The following is a 23,866-nucleotide window of genomic DNA, read 5'->3' as shown; positions in this document are numbered from 1 at the left end:
GTTCTCCAGGACGCTAAGCTTCCCTGCTGCCCTGCATGGTGGCATTTGATAAGGTGGCATTTGAGTAGAAACATAAAGGACATCCAGGAGCGAGTCAGGACAGCTGAGGGAAGAGCATTCCAGAAAGAGAGAACAGCAGGTGCAAAGAGCCTGAGGCAAGAGTACAGTTAGGGATACAGGAGACCAACGAGGAAGCCACCATGGCTGGAGCAGAGTGGTGGACAAGAAAGTGACCAGGAAATTGAAGAGGTAGCCAGGGCCAGGTTGCATAGGAACTGTGGGCCTTGTAATGAGTCGGCTTTTACTCTGAGGGACACGGGAGCCATTGGAGGGTTTAGGGCAGAGGAGGGCATGATCTGACTTAAATTCTGAAAGAAGCAGAGTGGTCGCTGTGGGGAGTGAAGGTGGCTGGATCCTGGGTTTGTGCTGAAGGTAGAGCAGTAGCATTTACTGATGGGTTGGAAGGCAGGGTGGGAGAAAGGGAAGATTCAAGGGCGAGGATTCAGATATCCAGGCTTCCTGTCTAGGACTTCTCCTCCAACCCTGAGAGAGACCTTTAGCTCACAGGCTCCTAAAGGCCCCTGGAGCCCAGCAGGTGGAGGCCAAACCCTGGCCACACCCACTGTCCCGAAGCCTGAGTGCCCATGCCGCCCTCTTGAGGGAGACGCCTATGGCCCTCCTCATGCAACCTACCCCTCACGGGCCTTACCTGACACCATCTCGCCACCGTAGCCCTGCTTGACCAGGGAGAACACCAGCTTCTGCTGGTGGGCACAGTCGATGCACGCCTGGACAGCCTGCTGCAGCACCGCCGACGGCCTCTCGGGCCCGAAGTGCTCGGGGAGCTGCTGCACCTTCCTCCTCTCCAGGAATGGCCCCGCGTTGGCCTGCTTGTTGATGTAGAGGCAGACTGCGGAAACAGGCCACAGAGCCCTCAGCACCGGACACACATCCGGCCCGAGGGCTGCTGCTGTGTGCCCCCTGGCCCTGGCTTTGGACAGCTGCAGAGGGCAAAGGTGGGACGGATTCTTCCCAACTTAAGAAGTAAAAGAGGCAAAAGAGCCAAACGCCCCAACTGCCAGGAACTGCTCTTGGGGGCCTCCTGCTGGGGGACAGAGGGACAGCTGGGCCCACTCTGGCTACTCAAATCCGAATTAAACACAATACTGGCGGCCCATGTGGGCCATGTATAAATGGATTTCCATGCTGAGAACTACACATACAACTTCTCCCCTGCTCCTCCAAGGAGCTGGCAGGCTCCATATGAGGTTTGTTGTTTCTTTGTTAACCTTCTATGAATAAAAAGCCAAGATGATGCTGATCACTCCAGGGACTCTGTATTCAATGGAGTGCTAAATACAGTGCTATTTATAGTCTCGGGGAAAACAAACACCCAACAACCCATTTAGGTGAGACTAGTCAATGGCGCCCACACTGTTAAAGGTAATATACCTCATCAATAAAAAATTGTTTCGCACATGACTCAAACCGTGTTTATTTATTTACAGGTTATATGCATTCTTATCTGTCATAATGCATTGTATACTTCTTTTTTTACAGGAAAATATCACATTTATATAATGTAAATCTTTAGAAAAGTTAGAATGACTACAAAACTGGTTTTTGTATACAATAGATTTCAGTAAATCACAGTGGAATCTTTATGAATTTTGCAATTAAAAAGAAAAAGAAATATAAATCCTTTTTTAGTAGAAAGATTTTGCACTGAGAGGATCACCCTACGAGTTAATTATCATCAGTATAATTAGCTTGGCCATTTGGGTGAGGGGTTCAGACCTAGTTTATATTATAAGTTCAACTTAACTATGCATCCCACCTATAATTCAGCAATAGCTGCCTAACTAGTCAGCCTGTCTTCAGACTATTTGTTTTAGGATTCCTACTGACATCAAGCCAAGCTGCTTAACAAGTGAAAGAGTGTCCTAGCCTATGTGTTAAGAAAAACTACCCAAACTTGGAAATAAGATAGAAAAGTTATTTCCTTCCCTTTCAATGACACAGTAAAGCATTGTCTAATAAGTATGGTAGACATTTTAAAACCCCTCACCCAAATGACCAAGCTAATTATACTGATGATAATTAACTCACAGGGTGATCCTCTCAGTACAAAATCTTTCTACTAAAAAAGGATTTTTATTTCTTTTTCTTTTTAATTGCAAAATTCATAAAGATACTCAAGAAATAGCAATTTGTAAAGGATGAGACAGAAATGAATAGTAATAGCAGGTGTCATATAGCTTATGTGTCTGCTCTCCCACCCCCTCCTCCCCCAGCCCCAGGCCGTGAGCATCTTACCTTGGAGGCCGCTGGTATAAGGGAATGTTGAAGAGGGACTTGAAGAGGAGACCAGTAGCATTTTGGAAAGGTTAAAGATGAAGAAAGAGTTTGACTGGGCACCTACTGTACTCTCAAGACAAGCCCGCTTTATTAGCACTGATGAAGAAACTGAGGCTGAAAGCAGTGAGATGGCTGCTCCCAGTCTGCAGTCAGCGGCACAGCAGGGACATGGACAAGGGCCTTCTGATGACAAGGGCTCTTTTCACTCTACCAGGCTGCCTTCTTGGCCTCTCACGCCAGGTGGTGGGGAAAACCTAATGAACAAGAGACCTTCACACCAGGCCCTACGACAGCCCTGTAGGGAAAGAGTGAACCAAATGAAGCAGCTGCTGCCCCCACAGAGCTTAAGGCCGGGTGGGGAAGGCAGACCTGTTCAGGTGACGCCATGAGCTGCTGTGGGGCCTGTGCGCCCGTGGCTGTGAGAGACATGGGGGATGTCAGGAGACCCCATCCTGGGGGCCCTGGCGGGAAAGTCAGGGAGACCTTCTGGAGGGAGGGTGCCTAGCTGAGATATAAGGGAGGATCAGGTGACCAGAAGGGAAGATCCCTCCAGAAGGAGGGAGAGACTAGGCTAAGACCCTTGGGCAGTCCTAGGGGCTGAATGAGGAGCAGTACGCTGGGCTACAGGGCCCTTTCGGCTGTATTAGCGAGTTTGGTCTTTACCTGAGAGCAGTGGTGGGGACTGCGGCCGTGGGTTGTGACGGGGGGACTCTGTGCACGTGTGTGTGCGAACATGTGCATGGCGCCACTGCTTGTTGTTACTGTGATGTTGACACTGCCGGTCGGTGGGTGCCCCATGAGAAAGAGACTGGGATGCAGCCTACCCTGGCTGGACTGGAGGGTTCTGGGAGGGACTGAGGGAGATGAGGATCCTTAGGAGATCCAGGAAACGGAGCGGGAGCACTGCTCAAGGCGAGCAGGCTTATGTCGGTGCAAAGGGAATCTGCTCTGAAAAGGAACATGTCCGGCCACTCTTGTCCACACTCCCCCTGCCACCCAAAGCAACCACCGAAACTCAAGATGCATTGAAACCCAAGTTTCAAATAATCCAAGCTATGAGACACATAAATTCGTGTTTTCAGAGATCTGGTCGTCCCATCGACTGTCTGGCTAACACACTAAATCCTTCATTACAGCCACTCATCAGCAACTCTTTAGCTCACAAAGCAACTGCTAGGCAGCAGCTGTCCCGTTCTTTGCAGGCCTTCATCCTGGGGACCTACCTGTGACAGCCTGTGGGGCCACCAGGCTGGGGACGGTGGCTGCGTCCTGAGGGATGGAGCTGAGGTCGGGCTCCGGGGTACTCCGCAGAGGTGAGAGGGATAACGGAGTCATGAGGACCCGAGGCTTGAGCTGCAAGAAAGAGTCCATTTGGTCAGCGAGAATCTAGGAATGCCCTGACACCTTGCCAGAACCTTTCCTGGACATCAGTTAACCGTCACCGCTCTACTATGCTTCCATGCCCCTCTGTGGTGCAGCTTTGGGGCCTGAACCTCAGGTTCACGTTCATGGTCAGGTTTCATATTTGAGGTCACATTCAGCGGTCAGACTGTACCCTACCCTTACAGTGGAGCCACCCACTAAATGAACTGTCATTCAGTGGCAGTTGGTCTGGGAGCACGCAGAGATGTGAACGGTTGAAACCATGAGCTCTTTGAGTGCAGGATGCAGGATGGGAGAGACGGGTTCCAGCCTGTACTTCCCCTCCCACTCCCTGCTGTGCTCCCTAAAATCCTGTGGACAGGACTTTCCCTACACCCACCTGGAGACTGACCTTGAATCTCTCCTCCCTCTCTGCCAAGCTCTCTGCTCACAAAGAGCACTGAGTCTTACTGGGAAAGAGAGCAGGAGCCACTCCCCCAAGGGCTGACATACTGCTCAGTGTCCCTTTCCTGCTCTACAAATGAGGAGCTGAAATGTGCTCTTCTGGAATAAGGGGGAGAGGGCTGGTTGATGATCCCTACATCAACAAATCATTCTTTGTACCAAGCTTGGTACAGAGACAAACTTTTACTCTTAGCTCTTCACCCCAAAACAACGACTAAGTCAGGCGCTTCCCCTTTTCACCAGTCTCTGGGAGGGGGACCCAGGCATCAGGAATTTTAGAAGTTACTCAGATTCTACACAGTTAAGGCTGAGGACCATGGCTCTACACCAGAGCTTTTCAACTTTTGCAATCAGCCTCCTGGGGGTTTCATTAAAATGCAGGTTCTGATTCAGGAGTTCTTGGGGGGGGCTGAGATTCTGCATTACTCGTGAGCTCCCGAGTGGCACTGACGCTGCTGGTCCGCCGACCGCACTTTAAACAGCAAGGTTGTGCATTCTGTTAACATATGGCAGTCCCCACCCGTATCCTAACTTTCTTCCTGGATTTTTAGGATAGGATAACAATAACGGTCATGAAGACATAGTATTCCAACTGCTAATTACTCAATCATTCTGTATTCATTCATTTATTTATTTAACAAATATATATTGAGAGCCTGTTTCATGCCACACAGTCTTGTAGCTTCTGGGACTACAACAGGGAACAAAGGGGACAAAAATCTTTACCTTCGTGGAACTGATATTCTGTTGAGGGGAGACAGACAATAAATAGAATAAACAGGTAAATTATATAGTACATTAGAAGGTGGTAAGAGCTGATGGTGGAAATGAAGAGGAAAGGAGTATGGGAAGTGCAATTGAGGAGTTTGTACTTTGGGTTGGAATTTTAAAGCAGAGTGGTTAAGGCACTGCTTGGGTGACATTGCGCAGAGATTTAAAGGATGTAAGGAAACAAGTCATATAGATGTCAAGGGGAAGAATATTCCAGGCAATGAGACTATCAAGTGAGAATGTCCTGAGGCAGGAGTATACCTGGAAGGTTTGTGCAGCTGTAGGGAGGCCAGAGTGAGACTGGGGTGGCAATGAGGCTAGACCAGGCAGGGCTTTGTAAGGCCTTTAGCTATTACTCTGAGCTCTTTTGAGCAGGGAAACAATAGGATCTAAACTAACATTTTAATAATCTTTCTGTTGTGTTGAAAAGGAACTGAAACAAATAGGATTTACCAACACACTAGCTATTGTACATAAGAAAAAGAAAGAAATCAAAGATGACTCCAAGGTTTGGGGCTCAAAAGGCTGCAGGTAAAGTTTTCTTTTTGGAGGGGGGGAAGGGGAGAGCAGAGAGGTCTAGAGAAGAACAGAGGTTAGTTTTGGACACGGCACGTTTAAGATGCCTACTGGACACCCAAGTGGAGATGGCAAGTAGGCAGATGCATATAGGCTGGAGCTCTGGGGGAACGTCTCAATGGAGATATGCATTTGGGAATCATTAACACGGAGTTGATGTGTAAGGCCACGATAATGGATGAGCTCATCAGAGAAGTGAGTGTAGCTGGAAAAGGAGCCAAACATTGAGCCTTGCATGACACCAATACGAACAGATTGTAGAAATGAGGAAGAAACAGCAAAAGAAACCAGGAAAGAGCATTCAGTGGAATAGAAAGAAAACTAGGGGAGGGTGGTGTGGTGGGAGCCAGTTGGAGAAAGTTTTTCAAGGATGAGAGAGTGATTAACCACGTTAAATCTCTGTGCAGACAAGACTAAGAGTGGCCATCAGATGTAGCAACTTATCAGTAAGAAAGGTTATGGTACAGTGGATTGGACTGGAGTCAGACTACGTCTTTGCCCTCCTGGAATTGACATTGTAATGAAGGGAGGTAGAAAACAAACAGAATAAATAAGAAATGATATATATGTTAGAAGGTGATAAGAGCTGATTGTGGAAATAAAGAGGGAAGGGGCATGGGAAATGCAATTGAGGAGTTGTACTTTGGGATGAAATTTTAAAATAGAGTTGTTCCTGATTGGAATAAACTTAGGGAATGATGGGAGAGAAGCACTGGGACTGGGACGTAAAGTCAACTCATTCAAGGAGTTTCGTCATAAAGAGGAGCAGAGAACTAGCCCCAGCAAGAGAGAAAAACAGGACAAAACGATTGTTTGCCCCACTATGAGATACCATCTCACCCCATTAGGATAGCTACTATAAAAAAAAAAAAAAAAAAAAAAGACCAGAAAATAGCAAATATTGGTGAGGACCTGGAGAATCTGGAACCCTTGTGCGCTGTTTGAGGGAGATATAAAATGGTGCAGCTGCATTGGAAAACAGTATGGCAGCTGCTCAAAAAATTAAAAATAGAATTGCCGTGTGGCTCAGCAATTCCATTTCTGAGTATGTACCCCAAAGAATTGAAAGCAGGGTTTCAAGGAGATATTTGACACCCACGTTCATAGCAGCAATATTTACAATAGCCAAAAGTCAAATTTGTAGAGACAGAAAGGACAATGGTGGTTGCAGGCGCTGGGGAAAGTGGATGGAGAGTTAGTGTTTAATGAGGACAGAGTTTTAGTTTTGCATGACAAAACATGCTGGAGATTGGTTGCACAACAATGTAACTGAAAAGTATACTTAGAAATGGCTACAATGGTAAATTTTGTGTTATTTTTTTTAGCAAAATTAAAATTTTTTAAATTTTAAAGATATGTTTGTTTTTGAGATGGGAGAAATAACAGTGTTTTAGCACTGATGGAAGTAATCCAGCAGAGAGAGAAAAGTTGATGATACAGGAGAGTGTGTGGAGAACTGCAGGCACCGGGGCTTTGGGTAGGGGAGAGGGGAGGAGATTTAGTGCACAGGGAGGCGGCAGCCTAAGAGGAAGCATGTATATTTCATCTAGTGCAACAGTAGCGGAAGCAGAACATGAAGGTTTGGATGCTGGGGAGGGGGCTGGATGTGGAGGAGGAGCTTGCAGGTCTCGTCTGATGGCTTCCAGTTTCCTCCTGATGCAGGAAGCTGGGCAGGAGCACGAGGAGGTGAGCCTGTTAATGAGCTGGGAAGGTAGGAGGCCTGGGGAAGGCAGCATGGCTGCCAGCAACACTGGCATGTGTGGAAATGAGTTTGAAAAGAGCTCAGTAGGCAGTGAGCATGTTGGCTGCACAGTGCTGTGTGGGTACTGAATTGGGGGCTCTTGAGGGAGCCCCTGTATTAATCAGAAGCTCCGATTAACAACAGAGATCTCATCTCACTCTGAGTGTAGCATTTGAAAAATGAAAGGGCCTATCACGTAGCGATACACTGCTAAATATTACACAATAATCTAAAAGAAACCTCAGTAGTGGGAATGAGTGACCGGAAATCTTCCGTGACTCAGTCACTGTGACTTTGGTGTGGCTTCCTCAAGTGCCAAGTGTGACGAGGGCAGCAGCTGCCCTACTGTTCTTGGAGGTCAGGCACCCACGGTCCCACGACTGCCTTTCTGGGAGTGATATCCTGCCTTGCATGGCTTGTGATGGAGAGGCTGAATGTCACAGAGTCCCTGAGGACTTCAGGCAGCAGACTCTGGGAGAACCTTGGCGAAATCTTCTTTTTAAGCTTGAAGCCCCCCAACCCCCAAAACAGAGATAACGACGCTCCTTGGGGGAAAAACGGAATTGGCAAAGTGTCATTTTCCTTTATGGACTTCAAGTAAATCACACAAAGATCCTTCCCTAGAAAGATGATGATGATGGCTAAAACAAATATCCAGGCACTGTTTACTATTCATCCATCCTAACGATCCTAATGTCTAATGCTTGCCACTATTTTAATGTTTATTAGAGAGGAATGTGTTCTTTGAACCCATCTCAAATGAAGTAATAGAATTACAATTGGCTGTCACTTCTGCCCATGTCTGCCCAAGTGAAGCAATTACAGGCGTTAGACTAAGTCAGCTGGTTGCAAGGAAAACCTTCTGTATTCACCCAACCTCTGAAACAACTGCTGAGACTCTTGAACTTCATTCAACTATGGGTAGTACATGGATTTTTAAAAACATCTTTTTTGCAAGAGAACAAATCATCAGTAGATATACGCTTTTGACTTGACACTTAGAAATTTCTATCTTGTTGCTTAACATAATAGGAAATAGCTTAGCAGAGGACAAAGAGCCGCCCATGATTTTAGAAAGGTCCTGAAACAGACGCACAGACACGAGCCCAGGGGCTGGAAGCATTCCTCTGCTGTGACGTGGGCCAGCGTGTCAGCGCAACCCCCTCCCACACGTGCAGTGGGGGGCTCCCCCTCGGCCCCGAACCTATCCAGCTGTTCTCTGGCGGGGCATTTGTCTTTGTGTCGTTGCCTTGGGTTTTTAAAAAATTTGCTTGTTTGTTTTATTTTGTTTTTTAAATGGACAAAATAAAACATAATGTTCAATATTGGCTTCTATTACCATTCTTCAATAAAAAAACAAACCAAAAAACAAAAAAAACAGGGCTCCTTACAGAAATGGCTGCTTCTAGGACAAGGTTAGGGAATACACATGATGAGCCTCGAGCATCTTGTAGTGCCAGGAAGTAAGAAAGTACTAAATAAAAAAGACCACACACGATGGGGGTTGGTTACAGGGACACAGGTGCCAGTGGAAAAAACTTCCAATGGCCAAATCTAGACCCATATAAGCAACAGATAAATAATGTAGTAATGGATAACTCAAAGTATAAATACCCATGAATCCACACTGACATAAATGGCTAAGTTAATATATGGGGGAGAATAGATGAATCTCCAGTGCATAAAAATCCCAAATAACTTATGTCGCTATTTCAATCTCAAGTAGGTGAAGCATAACTCCCCACTCCTTAAGTGTGGGCTGTGCATAGTAACTTTCTTCCAAAGAGTATAGGGAGGACATGGAAGGAAACGCAACTTTACAGTGGGAAAACCTGATAAATAACCACTTCACCCATAGGATCAAGGTCAACATCAACGGTGATATGTCATGTTGATAGTATGTGCTCTTATTATGATATAATGAAAGCCACACTTTACTTCTGGGATCTTCTTCCCCAAAACCCATAGCCCCCTCCTAATCCAGAGAAAAACATCAGACAAACCCAAATTGCAGAACATTCTACAAAATATCTGACCAGTACTCCTCAAAGCTACTGAGGTCATCAAAAACAAGGAAAGTCTGAGCAACTTTCACAGCCCAGAGGAGCTTAACGAAACATGACAACTAAATGTAATGCGGGATCCTGGGACAGGACAGGGAAAAGCTAATGAAATCCAAATAAAATATTGACTTTATTTAATAATAATGTATTATTATTGGTTTACCAGTTGTGGCTACATACCATAGTAATGTAAGATGATAGCAATAGGAAAACCAAGCTTAGAGTACATGAGAATTCTCTGTTCTATCTTGGCAACACTTCTGTAAGTCTAAAACTATTCTAAAATAGAGTTTGTTTCAAAATATTAAAAATGGAATCTGGCGGAATGAACTGGGTGGATGAAGAGGAGGAGAGAAGAGAGTCCTCTTCTCGGCACGTGAAACTGGAAGACTTGCAGCCCAGGATGTCTTGTTGTGACATACAGGAGCTAATTCTTGGCCTTTGAAGCCAATAACCCTGTACAGATTCTAGTACAGTCGGTACCTTTACCTGAAATTCGAAACCTCAGTCCAACAGGTAGGTGACTCCTCACCCAGGGCCAGGCTCCCACGCCTGCTGCAGGGACTGCTGTCTTTGTTAGAGTCTCAGGGCAGGGGCAGGCCGAGGAGTGAAGTGTCAGTCCTGCAGCTGCAGTCGCCACCAAAGGGGCTGGAAACCTGGAACCAGCTCATCTTTCTTTTCCACTTACAGATGCAAACAATGGGCCTGGAGAACTTCTTGGCCCCAGCTGTCTTTGGGGGTGACCTTCTCTAAGACACTTGCTGGAGAATCACTGGAAAGAATTGGGAGGGGGTTTGTTTGCAAACTGAGAGTGACCAGGAGAACATTAAAGGGGTTGAGGCCAGGTGATGTAAAATTCGAGTATTTTTCTAGAAATATGTGAGTTTGACAGTAACAGAAATAGTTTAAGAAGTGTCTGGCAGACCGGCAGCAAGAGGTTGGTAACCCGAGGATGGAGAATGTGGATGGGCAAGTATGAAGACAGAGAGAGCCGCCTGCCCACCAGCAGAGGACAACCCAACAAAGCAGAACTCAAAACTGAGTTGGGAGTAACCACAGGCACGTATGACGGAGCATGAAGTTTTGGGCCCGGGTTCAAGGTCTAGCTCTGCTAGTCACTAACCCTGTTCTAAGGCTCGTTACTTAGGCTCTCAGAGCCTGCCTTTCCTCACCTGTAAAGTGAAGATAATAATACTCTTTCACAACCATGTGGTAAGGTTTAAATTCGAATGGTTAGCATCATGCAAAGTGAGAACTCAATAAATGTTCATTTTCATTTTTGCCATTAGTATTATTACTACTATTAGAAATTCCAGAAATAAGCAATAAGCCCCAAGTTTCTTGTTTATGCAGCCATGGCAGGAGGGGGAAATTGCCCATCTCTCCTAAGACTCATCTACATTTTCTTCACTTGTCACTTGAGATCACCTCTTCTCAAATCCTTGCAAACCCACCCTCCTGCCTCACACCTCACAGATGATCCCCTCGGAGAAACATGCTCCCAATACATCTTGAATTGGTTCCAAAGTATTACTTATGCAGGTGCTGTTCTTTCCAAGTGGCATCATTTTTAAGCTACATCTAAAAAGGGGAAAAAAAGTCACTTTTCCAGTCAGGCAGTCCTTTGTTCAACAAATACTTCTTAAGCACCTAGTGTGTGCCAGGAACTCTTCCAGGTGCTGAAGCTTCAGCTGCACATGGGGAAGACAAAGTCCTTGTTCTCAAGGAAAACTGCCAGGTGACCAGGGTAGGCCTACAAGGATCTGAATGGCAAGAGGTCACCTATCGTGACTAGAGAAAGAGTTTTCTAGGCAGACAGAATAGCTCATGAAGCCAGAGTGGCTGGAACCACGGGCAGGAGGCAGGATGGTGCCAGATGAGGCCAGCCAGGTGGTGAGGATCAGATAATGAAGGCTGTCTAGGTCAGTATTGGGAGTTGAGTGGCGTCCCCATAAAAAGACATATGCTCAAGTCTTAACCCCCAATACCTGTGGATGTTGACTTTAATTGGAAATAGGGTCTTTGCAGATATAATCAAGTTAAAATGAGTACATGCTGGATTAGGATGGGCTCTAACCCCATGACTAGTGTCCTTATAAGAAGAGGGAAATTTGGTACAGATGCAGACACCTGGAGAGAACCATGTGACAGCAGAGGCAGAGATCAGAGGGATGTGTCAACAACCAAGAAACACCAGGATTGTCGGCAACCACCAGACGCCAGGAAGGGGCAAGGAAGGATGCTTCCCTGGAGCCTTCGGAGAGACCGTGGCCCTGCTGAGACCTTGACTTTGGACTTCTAGCCTCCAGAAAAGTCATCTTTAAGCCACTCAGTTAGTAGTAGTTTGTTACAGCAGCCCTGGGAAACAAATATGGTCAGGATAAGGAGTTTGGATTTTATTCTAAGAGTTATAGAAGTAGTTAGAAGATTTTAAGCTGGGACCCATGCACCCCAGTTTTTGTTTTAGGAAGATAAATGTGGCTGCTGCTAGAGACAATGGATGGGGGGCTGGAGGCAGAGTGGAGAAGAGAACACTAGCTAAGGAGGTATCTCGTGGCCCAGCTGAGAGATGCTGGTGGCTGAGCTACGGTGGAAATGGGGAGGTGGAAATAACTGGTTGGATTCAGGGTGCACTTTAGAGATAGAATTGAAGTGGCAGGTGAGAGAAAGCACAAAATCTAGGATAACATCTAGATCTATCCACAAAACCTTGCCTTTCACAATATATTTTTGTTATGTCAGTTTTAAAACATTACCATTTGTTTACTTATTGCTGATTTAGTTAAATTATTAACTACACTTTTTATTGGGGGAGCAATAACACTAGCTCTGTCTCTAAGTTTCAAAACATTCCTTCTCTAATACTCAAGCAGTAAACTCTCAGAATGGAACAGGAAACGTTCTGTGTGGAACGTTGGGAGTGGACATGAAGAGAAGGAGAGAATCTGTATCTCCTCATTTGGGAAATGGGCGCTGAGAACTGGCCTGGATCCACTCATCAGCTATACACTGCCCACCGCACTGCAGGGCCATGGCAGGAGCATAGGACTCGGAGACAGTGACTGGGGAGAGCTTCTTCAAACAAACATGGACTAAATGCCTAGTTGAAAGGCAAAGACTGTCATACTGGAAATTATGGGTTGAAATGTGTCCCTCAAAAAGATGTTGAAGTCCTCACGCCTATAATCCTAGCACTCTGGGAGGCCAAAGTGGGCAGATTGCTCGAGGTCAGGAGTTCGAAACCAGCCTGAGCAAAAGCAAGACCCCATCTCTACTTTAAATAGAAAGACATTAATTGGCCAACTAATATACATATAGAAAAAATTAGCCAGGCATGGTGGCGCATGCCTGTAGTCCCAGCTACTTGGGAGGCTGAGGCAGCAGGATTGCTTGAGCCCAGGAGATTGAGGTTGCTGTGAGCTAGGCTGACGCCACGGCACTCTCTCTAGCCTGGGCAACAGAGTGAGATTCTGTCTCAAAAAAAAAAAGAAAAAAGATGTTCTAACCCCTAGTAACTGTGACCTTATTTGAAAATAGGGTCTTTGCTGATTGTCAAGATGAGGCCATTAGGCTTGGTCCTAATCCAACATGGCTGGTGTCCTTACACAAAGAGGAAATTTGGACACATGGGTAGACACGTACAGATGGAAGATGATGTGAAGACAGAGGGAGAAGCCACCTAGGAGCCAAGGAAAGGCTGACACCGTCCAAAGCTAGGAGAGAGATATGGGACAGATTCTTCCTTAGAGACTAGAAAGAACTGATACTGCCGACACCTTGATCTTGGACTTCTAGCCTCCAAAACTGTGAGACAATACATTTCTGTTGTTTAAGTCACCTAGTTTGTTGTATTTTGTTATAGCAGCCCTAGGAAGCTATTAATAGTACACTAGAGTTTTTAAAAATTGCACTCTCCCTCCTTTCCTTCCCCTCTGTTATGGACTGTGTCCACCCCTACCCCAAACTTGACCATCTGCAAACACCCTATTTTCAAATAAGGTCATAGTCACTGGGAACTAGAGGTTAGGACTTCACCATCTTTTTGAGGGACACGTTTGGAAGCTCTGACTCCCAATGTGAAGGCATCTGGAGGTAGGGCCTTTGGGAGGTGATTAGGTTTAGATGAGGTCATGAGGGCGGCGCTTCCATATGAGATTAGTGTTCTTTAAACAAGAGGAAGAGAGACCAGAGCTCACTCTCTCTACCATGTGAGGACACAATGGGAAGGTGTCCATTGCCAAGAGAGCCCTCACCGAATCCTGCTGGACCTTGATCTTGGGCTTTCCAGCCTCCAGACCTGTGAGAAAATAAATTCCTGTGGTTTAAGCCACTTGGTGTATGGTGTTTTGCCATGGCAGCCCAAGCTGATTAATACGCCTTCTCATCCCTACATAAGGGAGAATAGCCTTGTCCATGTCCCTGCCCGTAGCTTTCCTTAGGGACACATTTCTCCATTTCTCACTCATATTCTTTCTTCATTCAAGGCTCCCCTAGGGTGCTGAGGAGATGCTGCAGGGAGCAGCCTTAGGGGAAATTAAGTAATTCACTATGTTTAATCTCAGACTTTAGTCTAAAAACTTGCCTGTTGAAAATAAAACTGGTTCCAATAACAAGAAGTTTGTGGCCAATGACCTAATTTCGTTCCTGGGAGTCAGCCCATGACTGGGTCCATTCATACTGTTTTCCTTCTGCACTTGGGGGAGAGATGAAGGGACCCATGTCCTTTGGCCTTGAGGCCTGCTGTGGTCAAATCCAGGTTTCTGTTAAATCACCTTTGCACTGAGACTTCCCCAGGAAAATAAAACTGCCCAAATAAAATATAGCCCCTGCATCACAATGACAGCAGAGGGGCAGGAATGAGTGGCGGGGCGGGGAGAATGGTCCAGCTTTTTTGTGCCTTTCAGAGCTGCAAAGGAGATGAGGGTAGGATGAGAATGCTGCCACTTTCTCCCACCAACGCTCTGTTGAGTTCAGATTCCCCCCTGGGTCCAGAGATGGGCTGACACCGGTGAGGAAGTAGGGAGCGCTGCTGCCCTACCTAAGTTGGGGAGAACAGTCTCATTTCCTCCTGACAGAGGAGACAGTGAAGCCGGTACCCCATGGGTACCAGGAAAGAAAAGGAAGGAAAAGGAAAACAAATATTGCCATCCCTGAATAAAGCAGAGTTCCAAAAAACAGATCTGTGAGAATTTTTTAAGGGAATGCTCACTGTGCCCTCTGACCCAGCAATCTTTAGTAGAAACCACATGTTTCAAGGACTGCTTGGTGTGACTGGGTTTCTTACAGAAACTGGTGAGGGGCTGAGTTCCGTGCACCAGCAGCACGGGTTGAAAACAGTCAGCCACGCTGATGACAGCACAGGCGGTGGACAACAGGCCCAGGCATTGCAAGCTCAGCAGAACCCAGAGCAAGGGCTGCTGGAGCCGGCTTAGATTAGTCAATAGGAGAGGAGTGTTAAATTTTCAGGACTATTGCAAGTTGATTGTTAAACGCGGCCATTATTAAAAATTAAAGTATACACATTTACAAATTAAAGTTCATTAAAAACAAAGGTAATACTCAAAACTCATCACTTTCTCATTGTTTTACTGTTGCATCCGTATTTCGAAGGATGTGCTGCTTGCTGCACATCTTTTCCCAACTCCATGTTCAGGGATGTCACATGGGTTGCTCAAAAATTGGCCACATTGGGAATATTTACACCTTGAAATTTGGGAAATGCTGCAAATTAGGGTTGGATTTATTATTTTGTTGATTTATAAGAAATCAACTTAAGGAAATCCATCACTTAAGAAAATGATGGAGAACCTGTTTAAAAAGCAGATTAATCTTGAAAATGTGTCATGTCAGTAGTTGTTACACTGTGAATAACACAAAAACCTGAAATTCTTTTTTATATTCAAAAACTATTATCCAAGGTGGGGGAAGTGACATGCTCCTGTAGTCTCAGCTACTCAGGAGGCTGAGGCAGGAGGATTGCTTGTGCCCAGGAGTTCAAGACTGCGGTGAGCTGTGATCGCACCTGTGAATAGCCACTGCACTCCAGCCTAGGCAACATAGCCAGACCCCATCTTAAAAAAAAAAAACAAAACTATTATCCAATTCAGCAGTCATTCACTCTCTTAACAAACAAGGGAAGCTCCGACATACCCCTTCATTGTTTATTAATACATTCATTTTACTCCTTAACATAAATGAAACTATCAGCTAACATTCATGTCAGAAAAGCTACACTCAGAGTGCTGGCTGTAAAACACCTACCAATACACCGCAGCTCCTGCTGAGCCCCGCTCCTAACCCCTGCTCCAGTGGGGTTTCAGGGGCAACAGAAGACACAGCAGAGAAAGTCCCTACCCCATATGCCACACAATGTTCAACCCAAGAGAATGGCCCCTGCCTGGTGACAGTGTCGTCATTTACTCCACTGGCCATAGGTGGCATTCCACACCTGCCATCAACAAGAGAAAGACCTTGGAAATGGGCACAGGAAGAGTTGCTAGGTAGCCCCTCCCCATCCATACTATTTAGCGACATGTGATGTTCATACATGCAGCTCCAAGGCAACACAAGATCTGGATCACCGCAGAAACAGTGACGCCAATTCAACGGTTCTAATGAAAACACACATTTTAGAAAGAAGCTTTAAATACATGTTAAGACAAACAAACACCCTTTCTACTTAAGTTTGAAAATTCTCTTACTTGACATTTTTGTGGTCTTGACTTCCTTGTTACACAGAGCCAAGAACACCTACTTTTTGGGGAAAAAAAGGATGACAATGAAAAAGAGAGAACAAAACAATTCAAAGTACTGAAAGATTACAAAATATTGCATTTATCCATATTAATTAGAAAATTACTTTATCAAGTGAATTTTCCAATTAATAGAAGACTTACATTTTAACCATTTTGTTTTTCATACTTCGAGGATGATAGCCTTTCTAGAACATGCTGCACTTTTCTCAATTCATGAAGCAGAGCTTAATGACAGGACATCATTTACTCTTTTTTGGATGTGGAAGCACAATTGCTATTCTGAACAATGACACCAGGAGATTGCTGAGGTGTACAGGCCTTGGTTCCTTCATGCCTAAGTCCTGCGGTTTTTCTGACTCTCCCCTCACTATCAAATTACCAAGGGTCAAATAAGAAAATACACATCCAGTGCTTTCATCCAGAGCCTCAAACATAAAGGTGCTCAATAAAGGTTATGTGTGACTATTATTGTTATTAGTATTGTTATTACCACATACTGGGGACATATGGCTATTTTTAAAAGCCAGCACTTCTTTCTTCCTGCTTAAATCAGAATCCCAAACATGAAGGCACAGAAGATGGAAATCCCACTATTCGGAGACGTCATCATCAGCTGCATCCGCAGAACGGAAGCCAGGATTTGTCTTTGGTGCAGACCCTCTCTGTCTCTTTAAAAAAGACCTCAGTGTCACGGCATGTAAGGAAAATCTACCTGTTGAAATTGGGGATTTTCTGATCTAAGGACCAGCATCAGGTAATTCGAACTAAGAGGTCAAGGTTCTGTTTGATAACGAAGAAGGCTCTTTTCATGGCAGTCAGAGTACGGCTCTTTACAGAACGCAGGTTTTGCTTTCTTTGCCTGGGGTCAGAGGGGGCAGTAAGGCCATAAGATATGACGCTGTCCCTGCCTGGGTGTGTCCCAGCAACGTGGCTGCAGGCCTGGCACCCAGGGGAGATGGCCAGATGGGCCCTGGGAGGGGCCTGACCTATGAACTCTGGAGTACTGACATCTGACCGCCAGCTTACCCTTCCTTTTCTGCCTGTAATTCACTCGTGCTATCCTCAAGACTCAGAGAAGCACTCAAATGTCACAGCTTGTGTTAACTCTTCTTGGGTCTTGAAGGGAGGTCTCGGACCGGAGGGAGTTCCCACCTGCACACAGTGGTGACTGGCAGAGCAGCTGCGCAGCACCAGGCGAGAAGTAGCAAATGTCAAGCAGCACAGCCCTGTGATGCCGTGAGCATAATGAGGTATCCCCAGATTCTCCTGGAGAGGAGCCAGCCAAAGGCTCAAAACCGTGCTGTTTTACTATGATAATATTACCGACATCAACATCCCATCATAACAGTGTTACTATTGCTATAACAAAATTATGTTGTTATTTATCTTATAATATTGATGTTATTGTTGTATTCTTTCATTGTTCTCTCTTGTTAATATAGTATTATCATATCACTACAACAATAATTATCATCAGTCTCTCAGTGTTTAATTCTGTGTGTAGCCCTCCCCGCCAAAATACCTTCTCCTTCAAATCTAAAGCTACTAAAAAATTAATACCTTTTGCAACAATCTGAATGGAACTGGAGACCATCCTCCTAAGTGAGATATCGCAACAACGGAAAAAAAACACCACATGTACTTACTATTAAATTGGAACTAACCAATTAGCACTTCCGTGCACAGATGGAAGTAAAACTCAGCGGAAATCAAGCAGGTGGGAGGGGGTGGAGGGGATGGGTGAGATCACACCTTAACAGGTACGATGTCCACTCTCTGAGTGATGGGCACACTTATAACTTTGACTCAAGCAGTACAAAGGCAATCCATGTAACCAAAACATTTGTACCCCTGTAATATTCTGTAATTAATTAATTAATTAATTTAAAAAAGCAAATCTAAGGCTACTCACTGGCTATAACTGAGCTTGTAAGAAACATGTTTACAATAAAGGTAGACAGACTCTGGTGGACAGCTTGGAAGCATTTTCTTAGTAATGGAATACAAGATCTTTAAGGTTAGATCAAGCAATATCTTATTTCACTTGGTCAGGATTTTTTTTTTAAGAACTTCTGACTCCCTGTGTCCCAGATAGTTAAAATTGCCAAATTAGTGGCCATTTGTTAAATGGACTGAAACTGTACAATTTCCTTGCTGGCTTCTTCATAAAGTCCTTTAATTCATGATAAAATGAGATGTCAGGGTCTAGGAAATTATCAAAATAAAACTGACAAGACAATAGGGTACCAACTTTATTTTGCCAATTAAGAATAGTTTTTAAATTACCAAATCCTATTAGCCTACAACACGTAATAAAACAAAGAAACGTTTTACCATCAAAATAGTAGGAAACACACATTTCAGAATAAAGGATGGCCTTTTAAGTGGAATCATTTTAACTTTATGGAAACTTTCAATGGGTTCTTATTTTTCTCATGTCATCATGGATGGGTAGGAACTGCACGCAGACTGGTAGCAGGTTTGGAACACTTTTAGAATACTAAGCCCATAGCTTGGGGAGCTGTCTGGGAGCTGTTGGCCTGAAATGATTTCCATACATTTTTCTAAATATGTGGGAAGTGGATTCAAGGAAGAGCTGTGGCCTGTTGACCCCAGAAAAGAAGCCGTGTGAGACGCCGGGAATAGACCTGCCTGCCGTGCGCACGGCCTGCGTTGTCACCCAACCAACCCACGTGCTTATTTCCCGAGCCAGGGTGTCTCTGGGTGTTAGGAGCATGAAAACTGCCCTTTTTAGGAGACAGGAAAATTGCAAAATCAAGTTCATTCCATGGAGTGAATTTCCATTCTTCCTGGCCCCAGAAATGCTGTGTCTGTTGGTAATTTTCATTCTTGGGTCACAGCCCCCAGGAGAGTAGGAGACAGGCCAAATAGGAGAGAGAAGTTTTCAGTGTTTCCTCAGACCCTGGATCTGCTCCCTGGATCTATAAATGGAAAGGCCGCCCTCCTTCAGCCCTCCGGATGCCATCCCAGCCCTAGCAACAGTGCAGGTAGTTGAGTGGGTAAGGCCTGCCCTAGGCCAGCTTCAGAGATACAATCGACAGCCAGCATGAACACGAGAAAAAGGAGGTTCTCTTTGTTAGAAAAATAACCAGTGACAGAAGATTTCACCTTAGGAGATGGCTGAGTAAAAGCTCCTTTTACTAAAACCGATGACCCCAAAATAACTTTGCCTAACCTTCCCCCACCTACTGTTTTTATTTTCCAGCATGTGGAAGAACTGTGGAGAACCAAAAGGGTAAAGGTCGAGTTCATTACCAACTCTTCCAGAAACTCTGCTTTTCTGATGACCTGAAATCATTTCCATACATTTTCCTAAATATGTGGGAGTTAATTGCCAATTTGCATTTGGGTTTCGGTGTTCAGGTCTCAGGATGGAAGCATAAGCCTTTATTTCAAGAAAAATAAATGAGGGAGAACTTTGGAAGCTCATTTTTGAATGCCCGAAAGGCTTGTGGAGAACAAGCTTCATCGGTTTTCTTCTAGTAGCCTCTTCAAAAACATCCTAGAGAAGACACTTTCCCTTGGGTTGGAGTTGGTTTATGGTTGTGGTTACATCAGAGGATTTATTCTCCCCTCCAGCCTCTCCAAATCATTTTTAATTCTTAAAAGGGTCACAGGATTTTAATTTTGCCTTATATGCCTCCTTGCAGCCAAACTTTACGTCAGTGCCTTTTGTAAACGGGAAACTGAATTAACACCCTGAATTTTCCTTACGGCCCCCTGTGCCGAGGCCCTGTTTGGGAAGACTTCTCTGTCCTTTGCTGCTGGCCTGCTAGCCTTGTCCATTTAAATGTCTCAGGAACATCATCGCTTCTACTAACCTAAATGACGAATGAGTTCTACAAAGTGGCTTTGAGAGCCGCCCTGGTAGGAACAATTGGGGGAAAAGCTCAGTGTCTGAAATGCTAATTTAGATGCGAGGTTTAATAATGTGTGTTTAGCTATGACCTTAAAATCTGCTCGCCTTACAACTTTCCCCATCTGGTGTAATTTGCTTTTTCCACTTGTAAAAATGCACACGACAGCATGCTTTGTGTGCCACGTTGTCACAATGAGGCCTCGCCTGTCACATGCTTCATCGAGACACGCTTCCTCCTCGTCCTGTCTCCCCAGGCTCCCAACCTGCCATTGCGTTTTGCAGCGGCTTCTGCCCACGCGCCCGTGCCCCAGCCCGACACCGCCGCGGAGGAGATGATGGAGCCGTACCTTGTGCCCGGGTTTCCGCCCTCTTTTCTTTGGCATCTTCACTGCTGGTAAAGAACCACCGGAAGCAGAATAAAGGTGATGAACTGCCATCTTCATAGGTGTGGAGTGGAGTGGGGGTCGGCCTCGCTTTCTCCCCGGGATCCTCTGAGACTGCATCTCTGCTGGTGCCAGTCTTACAGAATGAGGTGACAAATCGCTCACCGGCAGAGGAGGTGCTAAGATTAGTCCAGACACAAAGCAAAACAAAAACAGAAGTGTTTGTTGGGGTTGCAAGGCAAACACAGGTCCTGTTTGGTGATTCGAGCGATCCCTACCCCTTACTGGAGGGGAAGACCAAGTGCGGGGGAGCCAGGCACCACTGGGAGCATTTACAGTGCTATGGGGTCCCCCGGGGAGTTTACTGTCCCCAGTACAGTTTCAGGGAGGGTGAATTTCCATGGTGCTGTAGTGAAGTGGAGAATATACTGGCTGGGTGGAGAAAACAATAGATTCCCGGTCCCAACCCCAGCTGATAACATCACCAACAACAAGATAACTTTGTGCCTCAGTTTCCTCAGTGAGTTAAACTTTGAACTGGTATAATAATAGTATTAAATAAAAACAAAACCACTTTCTCAAATTCATTCCTATCTCTTTGGTTGAGTTATGAATTTTCCTTACCACTTTTTCCGTTGAAATAAATTCAATGGTACAAATCAATTGTACTAAAGTTGATGAAGTCTCTCTGTCAAAATGTGGAGAGAGATTTACATACACAGATGTTCCTTTTAACATTATTTAGAATTGCAAAAATAAAATGGATACAACCCAATAACAAACAATGGGAGAATAGTTCATATATCTACAGAGGAAAGCAATCAACTAGTTACAAATCTATAACAACACTCTGAATAACATGATATTGAGTGAAAAAAGCATCACACATAAAAATGACCCCAACTGTACAGAAATGTGTATGGTCAAGAAGTGGAGGCCACCAAGAATGGAAAAACAAGCACCAGATATATTCTCCAGCAAACTGGTATTAACTGAGTAGCACCTAAGTGGACACATAGGTGCTACAGTAATAGGGTATTGGGCAGGTGGGAGGGGGGAGGGGGGCGGGTATATACATACATAGTGAGTGAGATGTGCACCATCTGGGGGATGGTCATGATGGATACTCAGACTTTTGGGGGGAGGGGGGGAAATGGGCATTTATTGAAACTTTAAAATCTGTACCCCCATAATATGCCAAAATAAAAAAAAATAATTAAAAAATAAAAAAAAAAAATAAATAAATAAATAAATAAAAAAAAAAAAAAAAAAAAAAGAAGTGGAGGCCAGGCGCAGGGCTCATGCCTATACTCACAGCACTTTAGGAGGCCAAAGCTTGAGGATCACTCGAGCCTGTAAGGTTGACGTCATAGTGAGCTATGATTGGGCCACTGCACTCCAGCCTCAGTGACAGTGAGGCCCCATTTCTCAAAAATAAAAAAGTGGACGGAGACATGCTAACATGCTACCAAGGCAAAGATGGTAGAACTATGGGTAATTGTTCACCATGTACAATCCTTTGTATTAGTTACTCCACATACTATAATAATCTTAGCATAACATCAAAAATACAAGTAATAAAAGTTGCCTAAATCTTGAAGCAAGAGGTAGTTGATCAACTCAGACCCAGAGAACATAGGGGTATCATGAGCTCAGGTGTCAGATTTCTGAAATGTTCAGGAATTTGACAACTGCGGCAGAACTTTAGACTTTAAGTCAGGGGTGATGTTTGATGATATAATTCATTTCTAAGGATTAGTGGTAACTTCCCATGGACATGAAAGACTTTTGCTCAAAGGACTGCAGAAGGAGTTGGGAAAGGCAATGAGAGCTGTCCCTACACCCTGGCCTAGGCAGTACCACAGGGACTAGATTGCTTTGCTTAGGAAAGAAAATACAAATAGTGGAAATGCTTTAAAACACGATAGGGGAAATTTGGGGCATCCTTTACAGATTTAAGGTCACTTTGTTAATTCTCTGAATATTAACAGTATTCTATCAATAATCTTGATTGTTCTTGGGAAATCATTGTAGTAAATAGAATTTTGAAGTATAAAGATATTTATTGAATGCACTGTTAATAGTTCAGATAAATGAACAAGATGATTTGGATGTCAATTTTTCCAATTCTTGTGAGTTTAAGAAAAATACCCTAGCTCACTGACTCTAAGATCATGTTTTTTCACACTTTAACATCTCTGAAATCAGAGTGTACCATACAATACTTTAAGCAGCTCAGAATTCCACAGGGAGCACATTTTTTTCTTTGTTAGTAGTACATTAAAGGATGACGTGATATAATTAAAGGTATCTTAGAATCAGTCAATGAATTCTGATTAGGGAACATAAAACTCACTAACACATGAACAAAAAAATCATTCTATTTCTAGACTCAGTGTGTCTGTACTCCACAGTACCAACACATATCCAAAGTGTTCATTTTCAAAATGAGCCTACCAAATACATTAAAGAACTACCAAAAATTATTTAATAAGATTTTTACTATGTGAAAATTGGCCTGAGTCCCACTTTGAACTACAGTATTGTTATCAAGTTTCTGACTTTACTCTCAAAAACTTTTCCTAGTTTAAGACAAGTTTCTCTACCTTTCTACTCTGAAAGTGAGGAGGTCAGGAATGTGTCCACTAAAGTCAAGATCAAAAAAGAAGAGAAAACCCACGATCAGAGAAGGCATTGAATCTCTCTCCTCTTATGAAAATGGGAGTCCCCCTTGAAGGGGAGATTGGCTGTATTTCTTCTCTGGCAAGTAGATGTGCTCCATTGAGATACTTCTTCACCAAGTCTCCTTATGAGTAGGTTTTTGTTTTTGTTTTCATTTTTTTAGGGTCTGGGTCTCATTCTGTCACCCTGTCTGAGTGCAGTCCTAGCTCCCTGTAACCTCAAACTCCTGGGCTCAAGCGATCCTCCTGCCTCAGCCTCACAAGTAGCTGGAACCACAGGAGCACACCACCACACCCGGCTCATTTTTTTTCTTCCTTTTTGTAGAGACTGAGTTTCGTTATGTTGCACCAGGGTGGTCTGGAACTCCTGGGCTCAAGCAATCCTGCTTCAGCCTCCCAAATTGCTGGGATTACACACGTGAGCCACCATACCACCCATTAATAGGTTTTTAAGAGTAAAAGAAGGTAACAAATTGGCACATTATCCTAAGAATTTTATTGCTTTTCTCTCTTTTTTTTTTCCCTTAAGCATTTAAGATTCTTCAGGCTAATATCCTAAGACTTTTTATCATTCAAAATTGAACTTGACTTTCCAAAAATTCTTAATATGTCAAAAATTTTCCTAGGTAAAAAAAAAACATCTGTTAAACTGGGCTTCCTGTTGTTTCACTTCCCTCTCTCTATTGTGAGGACAAACTAGGACTTGTGCTACCCTTTGCTTCTAGCCTTCCATAGAAGCACAGTCTTAGAGAGGGTGAAGGACCTCTCCAGACAACTATATCTGATAAACGAATTTCATGCTAATTAATGAAGCAACAACGAACTGTTATT

The 23,866-nt window shown here is 44.4% G+C and overlaps 1 protein-coding gene across 2 annotated transcripts in view; it reads right to left on the bottom strand.

Annotated features, from left to right (window-relative positions):
• SCML4 (Scm polycomb group protein like 4) overlaps positions 1-23,866 on the bottom strand; it is a 106,197-nt gene that overhangs the window by 42,219 nt on the left and 40,112 nt on the right. For both annotated transcript variants that reach the window (XM_012753216.2, XM_012753218.2), the window contains exons 2-4: positions 20,319-20,533; positions 3,582-3,711; positions 710-910 (exon numbers count right to left, since the gene is read on the bottom strand). In XM_012753216.2, coding sequence (XP_012608670.1) covers positions 710-910; positions 3,582-3,711; positions 20,319-20,474 — 487 coding nt within the window. In that variant the 5' untranslated portion in view covers positions 20,475-20,533. The remainder of the gene's footprint in view (positions 1-709; positions 911-3,581; positions 3,712-20,318; positions 20,534-23,866) is intronic.

Source organism: Microcebus murinus, chromosome 5 (genome assembly GCF_040939455.1).
Source record: "Microcebus murinus isolate Inina chromosome 5, M.murinus_Inina_mat1.0, whole genome shotgun sequence".
NCBI lineage: Eukaryota > Metazoa > Chordata > Mammalia > Primates > Cheirogaleidae > Microcebus > Microcebus murinus.
This window is presented reverse-complemented; position numbering and strand designations above follow the sequence as displayed.